This window comes from Zosterops lateralis, assembly GCF_965231275.1.
Source record: "Zosterops lateralis genome assembly, chromosome: 13".
NCBI lineage: Eukaryota > Metazoa > Chordata > Aves > Passeriformes > Zosteropidae > Zosterops > Zosterops lateralis.
In genome coordinates this window covers 12,235,774-12,249,592 of record NC_139773.1, presented here as the reverse complement: position 1 = coordinate 12,249,592, position 13,819 = coordinate 12,235,774, and the positions used below count along the sequence as shown (strand labels likewise).

Here is a 13,819-nt window from a genome sequence, read left to right as displayed (position 1 = left end):
AACTGGTTATATTCTCCTCAGTATAGTGTGGCCAGCTATGCTTTGAGGTTTTTTGTTTAGTCAATAGTTCAGGATCAATGTGCTTTCTCTGTAAAAAAGCAGCAGAAGTTGACAGTCTGTTGAGTGTTTCTTGAGATGAGTTATCCATTTCTTAGTAGTTGGCCAGATTTTTTTTTATCCTCACCTCATCAGCAAATATCTACCACTCACACACTAACCCTACTGAGCTGTCTCACCTGGAATGGGACTCAGGTTGTCCAGAGCTCTGGGTTTGAGTTCCAGGTGGAGTATCTTTAGCTCTGGTGGTCTCTGGAGCCACCAAAGGCTGTTCAAGCTTCTTTTCTAGGAATTGGAGTGATAGTTGTCACCCTTTGCCATGAGAGGTTTTCAGGCTCTCGTAAGGAAAGGGAGCATTTCTGGGCAATGCTGAGGCTTCATAGTCACAGGCTGGGAAAAGAAAGCAAAAAGCAATAGAACTTTCATGTGTAGTGGCTACTAATGGAAGAAGAGGCTGGGTATTCTTTCCTTGTTCCCATTACATTTCTGCGTTTATCCAGTGACTGTTTAATTCACAAACAGATCTCATTCTGAGCAAGGCAAGGAGGAACCAAACTAGAAAGTCTTATTGGTTTCTTTCCAATTAAATTATTCAGAGCATTTAATTAAAGGATGAGTTTGCCATGAGTTAGAGCTGTTCATTTCCTCTGTTTGTACTCTAAAATATCTTTTTATTTTGAAATGTTAGATGCCTATCACAGAATATGCAGTGAGTATTAGTTGTTTATTTTCCTAAAGTGCACAGAAATCACCAGATGAAAGGCAACAAGAAAAAATAAAACGTTGTTTGTTATTGAGATGGCAAATTTATTCCTTGCTGCAAGTTTAGTTGTATTGTTACATCAGTGAAAATTTCTGTCTATATTTTGATCAGCTACTAAGATCACAAGAAAACAATGTTCTCTGACAGCCACAGACATTATATTTAATTCCTTTTCCTTGCTGGCATTATAATCCAATCCTTTCTTTGGAAGGAGCTGAAACACCTTATCCTGGAGGCGGCAGATGGGTTCCTGTTTGTAGTTGCAGCTGAGACGGGAAGAGTGATCTACGTATCAGACTCTGTGACTCCTGTGCTGAACCAGCCCCAGTCTGAATGGTTTGGCAGCACTTTGTACGAGCAGGTTCATCCAGACGATGTGGAGAAGCTGCGAGAGCAACTGTGTACATCTGAAAACTCTATGACAGGTCAGATATGTCTGATGTGTATGGTTCTGTGTGTTCAGGATCCCTGGAGAGCTTTTCCTGACATTCAGAATGCATGGTGTAAAAGTCTGGTTAAAGTGAAACTCAGCAAGATTAAATTATGTTTTCTTGCAGGCAGTACAGTAATATAAATCTTCTTTTGAATGACTGCATTTTCTTACTCATTTGACTTCAGTCAAACCACCTTCATGTAGTTCTGCATTCAGACTCTGGTTTGGAATCTGGACTGTTCTCAGGCTTGATCTGGAAATCTAGATTGTTTTCATTTCATCTTCAATGAACTTGTGACTTCTTTACAAGTATGTGTTTCTTTAGGGCAGTGTTTAATTTGAAGTCAAAAGTCGTACTTTAGACTTTTCTGTTTTCATACAAGTTCCTTGTGGTTTGCTAATTGGAATCTTGAGGGGAAAAAATCCAGTGTTTGGCAACTGAAAATATATTGGATTTTAATCATGAGGCTGCTGTGCAGTAGTGTAAGTTACCTGTAAGTTGATTCCCTATCATGTTGCACATAAAACTAAACTATATTAATATTTCCTCTACAGCTCTGGCTTTTACAGTTATTCATGCTTAAAGCTGCCAATAGGAAACTGCCTTGTCTTTAATAGGATATGTGTATGTTAGAGCTGTGAGAATTAGCTAAATCCTGTTGTAACTCAAACTTGGAAAGGAGGAAGCTTAACTTCTCTTTTTATTCTTAACATATTATGTTTATAGCTGAAGGAGAAAATGTAGGGGATAATATTAAAAAAAAACCCTGATCCTTGCAAAAATCACAATTTCTCTTTGCTTTAGTAGTTAAGATTTCTGACCTGGTTTGCTGGAAGTTTTGTTGTGTTTCATAACTCAGAGGACAGTGATCCAGTTTTGAGTGAACCTGCACACTGTTTACAGCTTCCATGTCAAAACAGTGCCAAATTCATGATTTCCTGTGGTTTGAATGTGATGTGGTTTTGGCAGAGCTTTTATGTATTCAAATTGGAAGCTCAAAGCAAAATTCTGTGGTGAAAATCCAGATGGATAGAAACCAAGTGAACAGTTAGGGGAACCTGTGCAGGGCAAAACAGCTGAGTGTCATACCACGAGACTTGCAAAATAACACAACCTCTGTTTTTATTATGTAGCCTGTAATACATTTTAACATACAAACCTTCTTGTCCAAGAAGCAATTACTCCAGAGCCTCAGTGAACAGTCATGTTTTGACTTCCAGAAGTGCTCAGTTATGGGGCTTAACCTGCTCAAACTAGAGCTGGACTAGACAAATGCAGAGCACTTCTGAAAACCCAACTCTGTATTTTTTCCAGCCATAGCCATGGGCTTTTCTTCTGCACGGAATTGATCTGTAGCCAGTGGAAAGAGAAGTTCAATAGTATTTATAGAGCTAAATCTTTTCCCTGCCTGAATCTTTTGGAGTAGTCAGATTGACACAGAAGGCCTGTAAATCTGGTGTACATGGACAGCTGAACATTTTCCCAGCATGAGGAAAGCAGGGTCGCCTGCTCAGCTTTTTAAGTACTTTTGTTTTAAAGGTGTGGCTGGTGAAGTACAGTAATTTTGTGTGCAAGTGGTTCTGACAGTTTGTGGAGCATATAGATAACCAGAAAGTTCTAGATTTATTATTTTAAACTTCTGTTTCCTCAACTCCAGAAGATACCATTGAATAAGAGAAGCAGTCTTCTATAAGGACTGTCAGTCCAGCCTCAATTTGTTTATAAGCAGGGGGCAGCAGGACTTCAGCACCATCACTCTTGCTCTTTTGAGATACCTTTTTAGAATAAAAGTGATTCTAGAGTCCATTCAGCCAGGTACATTTCCCTTGCTGTAACACAGGCCACATTGGGAGCAGCAGCTTTGTAACAAGTACTGAATGAAATCCTGCAGTGACCCGAAATAATGTGTCTTGGTGACATTTTAAAAGATGTCAAGGAGGCAAATGCACTTCCTCTAATGTGGTGTTTATTAAACCAAGTTTTCCTTGGCTTTCCAAAGGCATGTTTCATGCAGAGCAAAGGGCAATGTCGAGTTTGAAAGTGGTGGAAACCACAAGCCAGTCAGCTGCATCTGCGATATTTTTTGGTCAAAGTGAAGTTCATTTCAGGCAGTAGGAACATACTCATCTTTTAGTGACATCTGGCTGTTGAGCAGAGGATCTGCTTAGGGAAGAGATTTTCAAGTGAAAGTGTAGCAGTGTGTTACGATTTTTAATTTTGCTCTCTTCCTCATTTTCTCAGGGTCCATTTTCTCAATGCTATAACCTCCCCCTTCAGCCCTTGAGCTGGGAAAGCAGTGACAGCATTTTGACCAAGGAGAAACTTCACTTGCCCTGCAGCAGATCTGAGCAGTGTCCTTTGGTTGTAATTGTCTTGTTGTGAGTGCTGATCATTAGTGTGGTATTGCTGGGATTTTTCCAGCACCTCTTAGCAATCCTGCTACCCAGAGATGCTGCTCCAGACCCTGAGAACTTGGGAGGCTGCCACTGCCAGTGGGAAGGGACAGAGAACAAGCCAGTGGAGGAAGCAGACTCCCGCTCACATTTCTGCCCCCAGGAGTAAGGCTGGGACTGGGACTTTGCTCACATGAGCATTTCTTTGGCAGTCACACGGCTTATGCAATCCTCACCTTATTTCACCCTCTCCTCCTCTGGCATTTCTGTGGTACTACATATGAGTCACATCAAGGGGTTGACCTGCTGAAAGCTAAACTAAGCTAAAATCCCTTGGTTTTGGTAGAGACAACTCTTTGACACACCTTATCATGGGGTTTCTCAAACTCTTCTGAGTGCCAACACCAAGGAGAAGCAGGAAGTGAATAGTTAGGAGGAGACAGGACTTAAGGAGCTGTAAAATGTATGTCAAATTGAAGTGCCTGTTAACTATGGCCTCAACCATGTGATGTGTTTGGGGAGTTAATTGCTTGCTCTTCCTTGAAATCTTAGGATATGGGGAAGGTTGGATAGTTTCTATTTAATTTTGTGTCCTTGGAGATTTTATTCCCTGGGAATGGAACAATTGTGTGCTTGTTTATTGTGCATTAATTGCTAACACATTGTAGCAACAGGAAAGCTGATCTGTGAAGTGTATGAATGGTTAGAAATGATCTAGAAAAGAGCAGCTGAGCCCTGATGATGGCAAAAATTGAGCTCCCAAGAATTCTTTATGTGCGTCATGTGCATGATTAATCAGAATGGGGCAGATACTCAGAGTGATAATTCATTTTTCCTCTTTGTTCTTGAAAATCTGCAGATGTCAAAGTAAATCACTTCAAATATGGATGAAGATCAGATGCCATGGGAGAATCCCTTAGCAAAGACTTCTTTGTGCTTAGGGTGCAGTGGTGGAACTTGGTGGATGTTGGGTTCAGGTGCAGGCTCAGTCCCAGTGCAAGTGAGAGCCTGTCTGCTGCAGACAGCAAATCTCTAATGGTACAGGGGACAGACAGAACTTAGATTGAAGTGCAGAGGAAAACCACTTCTGAAGAATTCCTCTGCTACATTAGCTTTCAAAAAAATGACTGAGCAAGTATTGTAGTAGGCTGTCCTGTTAAAATACAGTGCTCCAGAGCACTTTGCAAGACTGATTTCTACAAATCTAATTCTCCATAAGCAGTTCATGAAAGAATAGAGTGATGAATACAGACACCTCTGTATGGTTGCCTCCCAGTGATTCCCTGATGTGTCTGAGATGTGCCTGTCAGGGCTGTAAGATCCCTGTTCCTGCACCCAGCATCTCCAGTGGTGCAAATGGGAAACACCCAGGTTTGGTATCTTCAATGCTGGGCTGCAGGCAGCAGGGCACGTAGAAATCAGCTATAACACCTCCCTTCAACCTCCCCCTCTCTGCTTAGGCAAGGCAGGGAGCAGCATATGCCATCCCACTCATGTCACAAAGGCTCCTCAGGACAGCTGGGTTCCCCAGGAGTCCTTCCACACTGTTCCATCTGCACAGTTAAAGGGTGCTGAAAGTGCAGGGCAGTGACTACAAGAAAATGATGAGAACCAGAACCTCTACAGCTTTCATTTTCAAGTGATTTAAAAATGACTTAGTCATTTCACTTGCTAGCTGACAAAGATTAGTTGAGGTTACTTCTGGACAGAACTTGTGTGCCAAGTTTAGTCTTGGCATGATCTTTTATTGCCATATTTTCTAAGTGTGACAAAGTAGAACTTTATGATGGAAATGGTGACTGACCACAGCAAAAGTGGAGCTGATAGGTATCCCTTGAGAAGAAAAGAGCATTGTGTGACAATTTTCTGTGGTTTGTGTATATTATGGAAGCATCACTCCATGTCATACGAGCATAGATTTGGACTGGGGAACCTGTCTCCCAGAACCTTATAATAACATGTCGTCTTGCAGTGATGATTTCAGCTTAGGCAGTTTTCTATGCAGCTGCAAACCCTTGTTACCAAGCAATTTGTAGACACAGCCACAAAATCCAGATGTTGTAGATAGAGTCAAATTGTAAAAATTGAGAAAACTAGTGTTCAGCTCGAAAGAGGGAAGTGCCAGCAACCAGGGGCTCACCAGTGCAGGAGCAGAGTAAGGCATTCCACAGCACTGAACAGATGATAAATAACCATGTGAAAGAGAAGATTAGGCATAATTTTTCTCCTCAACACATAATCTTCCTGAAAATCAGCACAGGATTTTTTGTGCTGTGAGCTGCCTTATAGTGCCATGTCTGTTTTCCAGCTCTGATTTCTGCATGATCTTTCTTAGAAGGGAGGGGGCGGTTCTCATATTGACAACCAGCCAAGTGAATGCAAATATTTTGAACTCTGACTTTCCATGAATTATTTAGAGCTCCAGCTGATACTGAGAAGAGTTGGATGGGACTCCTATTTGGCTTCACATATAAAATTCTCCAAAGAAATTCAAAGACTGAGTTGAGGCATGAGCAGAAACACAGTACTGGCAAATACAATCGTGTTCTGCCTTAAACGTCATCATCAGTGATAGTAAAACTCATGTCTAATGGAAAAGTAATATATTATCTAAACAATGAATGGGTTGAGTTCTGCACTCTGTTGGCAAACCACTGTATTAGTTTCCCCATATCCACTTAAAAATTGAATCAGCCTATTTATTAAAAAAAGAGTAAAAAATCTATTGGCGGTATTTGTGCCAGAAGTTCTATACCAAAAATATATTGTCAGAAAGTCTGTCTTTCTTCTCTCTTTTGTAGACATTAAAATACTTGTCAAAGATTGATACTTTTCTTCTCAGAGCTTTTAAAACTCCCTGGAAAAAAAATGAAGAGAAATAAAAAATTCCTTTTTTCAGGGAAGCATATTTTTGCTGAGATAGTTGACTAAACAAGAAGCTGTCATAGAGCTCCTTTGGGACTTTGTTCTGTAGCCTTTGGTTCTGAAGAGCACATTTGTTAGAGGTTTATGCATCAGAAAGGTACTCTGCATGTGAAGGGCTGTTTCAACTGACAGCACTTGATTTCTTTATTTTTTTTTTTTTTTTTACTTCTGTCTGTGAGCTCTTTTAAGTACATGAACCCTAAAGAACCATCTGTCTCTGAAACGTGCCCAGCCCTGCAGATTAGGGAGTCAGAGAACAGAGAATTAAAACCAGATCCCAGCATTTTTGATTTTAACATCTTAGTACAGAATGACTGACCCAGTAAGACTGTTGCCTCTGGGCAGGTGGGGAATGAGTTGTATAATACTTTGTTTATAGAGAGTTAATAGCTACTTGTGCTTTTTATCCCAGGATAAAACAGAGGTTTTCGTTGAGTGTCCACGAAGCATCACAACCTGTAGAGTTGAAGACAAGCAGGCACCCAGTACACAACACACAGCAAAGCTGGTGGGGTGGGGAGGAGAGGAAGTTTCCATAGACATGATATGTCCCGAATTCTTTTATGTCTCTGCAGAACTGTCCAAGACTTGACTCAATTTTTTATGGGATTTTCCACCCACCCACACATACCCACACAGCCCCCACTTTATTCCTTGGAGGGCTGGAGGCTGGAGACAGCTGTGTCAGGATTATTGTACCTGCAGTGGAAGGTAACAGAGAGATTTCTGAAAATAGATGCTTTGACACTGTGGTTGCCCTGAGAAAGAAGAAAGAATTCTTGAAACATACTGCCATGTATAGAATGTATAGGAGTGATTGATGTGAACAGCATATTTCAGGTTCCAGGCTGTTTTTACTGTAGAAAAAGCCCATTTTGGCAAGGCATCTTTTTGTCTTTTAAGTGTGAAATCTGGAGAGAGATTTGCCTTGTTGTTGACAACTACCAAATCATCATGTGATACCTGTTTTTCAGTAGAGTTATGTGGTCCCACTGGCATTGTGGAGAGTGAAGAGGGTGTTTCAGATGTGAGACTTTCCATCCACACCAGCCCATGGCTATGCCGTTGTTCCAGAGAAAAAGACCTGCCCACATTTTTGTGAACTGCTTCTTCTCATGGCAGGAAGGTCACAGTGCCAGCCAGAGATGGCCTTAGAACTTGGGCAGTGTCAAGCATAGGAATTTGTGGATTTTCAGCTTTAGTCTGTTTAGCCTGCAGGATTTTTACATGCAGGATGGAGGAAATGAATGTCCTGCTTTTCCCATACCCATTGTGTTTGCAAGTAAGTGAATTAGTGCAGAAACAAGCAACCTGTGACTGTAGGGCATCCTAGAGTGCCATTCCTGCCCTTTGACACACTAGACAGTAACACAGAAATAAGAAAAAACACAGTCTGCTCTCAAAAAAATGGTATTTTCAAATGATGATATTTTAAATGTATGGTACATTTAATCTCTCAAACATTCCAAGAGAATTTTGTTTTCCTTTGGTCTGTAGGACTGTTTCTGGGGGGGAAAAAATGCAAAATATTGGGAGAAGCCAACTATGTATAAAGCAGTTCAAAAGCAACTCCTACACAAACACAGTGACCCAGTGGTCTCCCTGCTGCTGACACATTCCATTTGGGTGGATAGTACTGGAGGGAAAAGCAGTGATAATAAAGTGCATTTTTTGAAAATTACTTTGGTAATTATAATGGTGGTTTAAAGAGGGTCAGTACATGCTTTTACCAAAACAAGGAAACAGTTTTAGCCTAGTACTCCTGAGACAAACTTACTACACCCGATTAGCATTAGGGAATGCTTTTAGGGTGAATTTTCAGGTGTTTGGACATGCACATGCAAGTGGGTTTTGTGGTTGCTGTTTCTATTCAGTCTCCACCTTGAGTTTCCCATTGGGAAACTGCTGCATTCTTGGGTCTGTTATCACAGATGTTGGACCAGATCACTTTCACTTGCTGGGTTTCAAGGGTGGTGGGTACTTCTTTAATGTTCAATATTTGTTCAACCTCTTCTGTTTTGTTAAACACGATGAGATATATGGAGTTAGTGGGGTTTTCTCCCCTTTCAAAAATACTGCTGTTTTACAAATACCTGAACAACTTCTTTGGTTAACACATTGGCAATAAAACAGTCCAAGTGTGCCTGGAGGGTTTTGGCACTGTCAAACGTGTGACCCTCTCAGGTGGTTCAGTGCTTTGATGGCAACAGATGCTGGGAGAATGCAGCCTTAACATCTGCCTGTGGAACAGGAGCTTTGAACGTTGTGTTGCCTCAGTGAAGTCAATACAAGGCACTAAAATATTTTATTATTGGTGATGAGTTGCAGTAGCAGCCTAGGGAGGCATGGGGAGGAGGGGTGCCTTGTGTGCACTACTATTCCACCCATAATTGATTTATCCCCTGCTGCTGTCTTCTCTCCATCCTTAGCTGAGGCTCAGCTCTGGCAGCAAAGACAGCACTTCTTGGTGTTTGATCCTTCCTTGGCCTCCCACCAGTTTGCTGAGACCACAGCTCTCACTTGCTCCTCTCTAATTCCCTGCACAGAGCTGTGGGGAGGGAAAAGCCTCCCTGTGGCAGCTCACAGCCGCAGTGGGAGCATGGCCCAGAGGCAGTGTTCTTTAGTTTGGTCTGTTTTATGCAGTCCCTGGGATGTGAACTTATATCTTCAGACATTCTTCTTTCTATTTTCATAGTGTTTTTTCATATTTTGCATGTGATTTTTAGGTGTTTCAAAAAGAGAATTAAAGCCTATAATGGATGTTTTGCCTGACCCACCTTATTTTAATTGAGCTAAAGAAGTAGCCTGTAAAAACAGCCAGACAGCATCCTGGGGCCTTTCTCTCCTCCCTCTCTTTCCCTTCTCATGTGTTTAAATTTAATTCTGTCCACAGCAAAGTATCTTACAAGGTCATCTTGGGGTCATTTTTTCCTCTAATGAGCTATTCCATGGTGTGTCACCACAGCCACATTTCAGAACCAGACAATACTAGTATTTACTAACAAAGCATAAATCCCGATTACTTGAGTTTGATAATGAAATACAAATAACATAAAATGCCAGGAGTTGAAGCTTTTTTGGCAAAAGGCCTTTTCAGTGAAGCTTCTTGCTGAGCATCCAAGTGAAACAAATAGGTTAGTTTAGAAGCTACTTACAACCTTAATGTATTGATTTATTATGCAGCTGCGAATGGTAAAAGAATAAATTATGTATTCCAATGTTATTTTGAATAGCTGTTCTATCCTGGGAGTATCTGCTGATGGTGCTTTGGAGTTTCTGGGGTTTCCATCCCTTTTTCTGGAAAGTCCAGGTGTCTTTTGAGGAGCTGTTTGTACCTTGGATCACTGGCAGGTGTTACTGTATAGTTTTTTCCAGCTCAGTTTTTCCTTCAGGTACATCTGATACTTGCGACAGAAGGACTCCCCCAGCTGCCCAAATCATGGAGCCATGGACTTCATTGTAGGTACTTGTTTTGGGAATCAAAACGCCTGCAGAGATCACAGATAGATGCTGTGTATTTATGTCTACAGAGAGCTTACACATCTGTATGGGCTTCAATAAGCCATTTTACTTAGTATTCTGAATATGCCCCATACTTTCAGTAACCATTCTTGAGAGTTCAAAATACATTTTGTTAAAATGTTTTATGGGTTGATTTTTTTAGGTTTTTTTGGTGTTATTAACTTTCAACATATGCTTTGAATTATTTGCTCTAGTTTCAAGTCCAGTTTTTCCAGGTCCATCAGCAGAGAGACTTGCATGTGATCTGTAACACTATCCCTTCAGATAGTCCCTTAAAATTAACTGAATAGCAAGGCTCAAATCCCACATAGTTTCCTTTTTAATTTAATTAAAATGATGCATATTTGCCCAGCACTGTGGAGAATGACATGATGCAGGCTGGTTAGTCAAACATGAAGGCAGGCACAGCAGGGACCTTTTGGCCTAGTGAGCTTTTATAATAACAAGTTGTATTAAGCAAACAACTGTGTAACATGAAGGGTTTCTTATTGAAAAACAAGAGGGGGTGAGAAAGCTTTTCAATTTCCCCCTTGTGGGTCAGTGTCTCCAGTTGGTAAGTAGGGAACAGACAGATATTTAAAAATAGGTGCATTTCAATTGCATTACTTCTTTTAAACTTTTTTTTTTTTTACTTTGCTGTTGATTGGATCAACTCTTCATTCTATTGTAGGAATGTCATAACTTGACTCTAATGCTTATACAACGCCTTTTGCAATTAGATGATGTAAACCTTAACATATTTAGAGAGGTTCAAGTAATCCCCCTGAGAAGCTAGGCTAGTGAGGAGAGTGAGCTTTGATGGTTTATATTTATAATCATGGAATAGTTTTGCTTGGAAAGGACCTTAAAAATCATCTCGTTCCACGCTCCCCCTGCCATGGGCAAGGACACCTTCCACTAGACCAAGTTTCTTAGAGCTCCATCCAACCTGGCCTTGAACACTTCCAGGGAAGGGGCATTCACAGCTTCTCTGGGCAACCTGTGCCAGGGCCTCACTACCCTCAGAGTGAAGAATTTCTTCCTCATGCCTAATCTAAACCTGCCCTTCTTCAGCGTAAGGCCACTTGTCCTTTTACTCCATGCCCTTATAAAGAATCTCTCTCCGTCTGTCTTGGAAGCTCCCTTCAGGTGCTGGAAGGGGCTCTAAGGTTCCACCAGAGCCTTCTCTTCTGCAGGCTCAACAATCCAGCTCTCCCAGCCTGTCTCTATGGCAAAGGTGGTCCTGCCCTCTGAGCATCATTGTTTCAGGTTTTATACTGATATATCCAGAGATTACCACTGCATATAAATAGGACACTCAGCCTGTAGTTGTCTCCTGGAAGCATAAATTTAATCTGATTGTGCCCTGTTAAGCATATAGGTGTCATGAGATTTAAATGGACTTACTGAGAATCACTATGCATTGTATTATTGAGTATTTTTATCTACAGCTACAGCATGCTGAGAACTCTTGTTAGTCGTGTGAGCTTGGACCCTGTTCTGGCTGCACCTCTGCTGCTGACTGACTGCAGGCAGGAGAAATCATTCCTTTGGGCTCAGTGTCCTCACCTTTAAAATAACAATAAAGGTGTAGAAGTCCTTTGAAGAAGTTGCTTTGATGTCTGCAAACAGCAAATAGGTGCTCCAAGGCAGTTATTTAGTTTGTATGCCGATACATTTATTTATCAGTGTATTGCAATGTGGTGGTGTGTGCACTGGGGCAGGGCTGTGGGGCAGCTTCCTGCTGCAGGATAAAACAAGCATGTGAGGCCAGGGAAGCCCCAGCCTGGGAGATCTAAAGCAGTCTCATAACATCTGGGTAGAAGGCAGTGCCAGCTTTAGAGCAAGAGCCAAAGAGCAAGAGCAACTGCGTTTTATCCCTGCCATCCCACAAGTTTCTTGGTTGGTATGTGTGCAGTATAATCACAGCTGGGAAATCCTGTGTGGTCCCTCATGTTGTTCCAGGCTGTGTGAGCTGACTGATTTTACAGTTCTACTGTATTCTCAAGGGATATTTGTCCTCTTGACTTTGTTCTTGTGGAGAACTTGCCAGGCACACAATCCTGTATGGCACAGGAGAGGTGTAAGTGTTGTCCTGCTGTACAGCAGGCTGGTAGGGTGCAGTCCCATGGGGGCAGGTCCCATCCTCTGTAGAGTCAGGCCAGCTGGGAAGCAAGAGTGGAAAGTATATGGAGTGACCTTATTTCCACCTGCAGTGCTTCTTGGTGCTTGAAACTTCTGAAAGGATCGTGATTTTAATATGATAGAAGATTTAGATTGCCTCAACCATCTCCACATGATAGGAATGTGTCCCTTTTTGTCATTGTCCCCCACCTCACCCCTGCCATGTGCTCAGTTTCCCCTAAGCCAGGGATGGAGGTGCTGATGGTGGTCCATAAAGGCTGTGGTACCACTAAGGGATGACCTGTGCTACCAGACACCTTCCAGGCAGAACCAGGGGCTCCTGCACCACGGGAGAGACACTCTAGAGAACAGACCATTCACTTTCTGACAGATATGAAGGAGGGATGTTACAGTAGACAGCAGCTCAGTGGGTATTGCCCTGGGAGCTGCACTGTAACCTTGATGTGAGCGAGAGAGGCAGGCTGTAAAAACCAGCACTGGCTCTGGGTGCACAGGGAAACTGATGCCAGTCTTGTGGTTCTGCCCTTAGTTTGTAATTTTAAGTTAGGATGGTCTTAAGTTCACCTGCGTTTTGAGTATTGATGCTGTTCCTATTGCTCATGTGTTTGTTTTCCTCTCAATGAGGGGGCAGAGGGATGCACTTTTTGTCAGAACAGCTTTATTAGGATTGTATTGTTTAGTGTGTACTCTGATATGGGTGGCTGCATGGTAGATAAGTCTTTGCTTTTATGAGCCTTGCCTTTATGTAAATGATAAACGCCAGAATGCTAAAAAAAGGCTGCCCATGTTTTGTGGGTTTTTTTTTTTTTTTTTTTTTTTTTTTTTTTTTTTTTTTTTTTTTTTTAATTTGTATATTGTTCTATTTGTATATTGCAAACTTGTTCTGGTTTATGTAAATATGAGTTCCTGGAAGGAGCGTCTTCAAATACTGTGTTTGCAAGGCAGTTGTGACTCCTAATGTGTTCTGTGATTTTTTTTATGTTAGAATCCACGGGGTGGATGTATATTTATTACACTTAATAGAGCTTAAAGCACTTGCTGAGCTGCACTAAACATGAGATAAACTTGTATCCCTTGCAGTTGTGAGGCATACATTGTAAAGCATTTTTTTGGTTTAATTGTTGAATTAATGTAGAATAATTGCTCTGGCATAAGCTTATCAAGAGTAATTTAATAAAATTGATCAAATTTAGGCTATTTAGTTTTATTGGAGAGATTTTGTTTATGCATTTGTAATGCATCTGTTGCTTTGAAGAGGAGCTCTCTCAGCTGACCACCTCAGCTGGTGTAAAACTGAATGCCCAGCTTTAGTCAGTGCATGTGTGTAAACTGATAAATGGCAGTTTCAAGAAGAGTTTCACCTTGTTTTCTTGAACTTGACTGTTTATACCCAACAGTGACCTGGATCTTGAGTCTCTACAAACTGTAGAACACTCGAGGATTTTTAAGCTGATATTTTCTGCTAATTTCTCAAAACTTAATGTACTAGTACAGAACATCACCACAGAAATTCTTTGTTCTCTGACCCTTCAGTTTGAGGGTGAGCTTACATTTGGAGCTGTGTTCAGCAGCAACAGTACCTTGACCATCTCTTTGTTTTT

General features: G+C 41.4%; 1 protein-coding gene across 2 annotated transcripts in view; it reads left to right on the top strand.

Annotated features, from left to right (window-relative positions):
• Positions 1 to 13,819, top strand: part of ARNT2 (aryl hydrocarbon receptor nuclear translocator 2) — a 97,660-nt gene that overhangs the window by 37,283 nt on the left and 46,558 nt on the right. For both annotated transcript variants that reach the window (XM_083871175.1, XM_083871174.1), the window contains one exon: positions 1,032 to 1,245. In XM_083871175.1, coding sequence (XP_083727301.1) covers positions 1,032 to 1,245 — 214 coding nt within the window. The remainder of the gene's footprint in view (positions 1 to 1,031; positions 1,246 to 13,819) is intronic.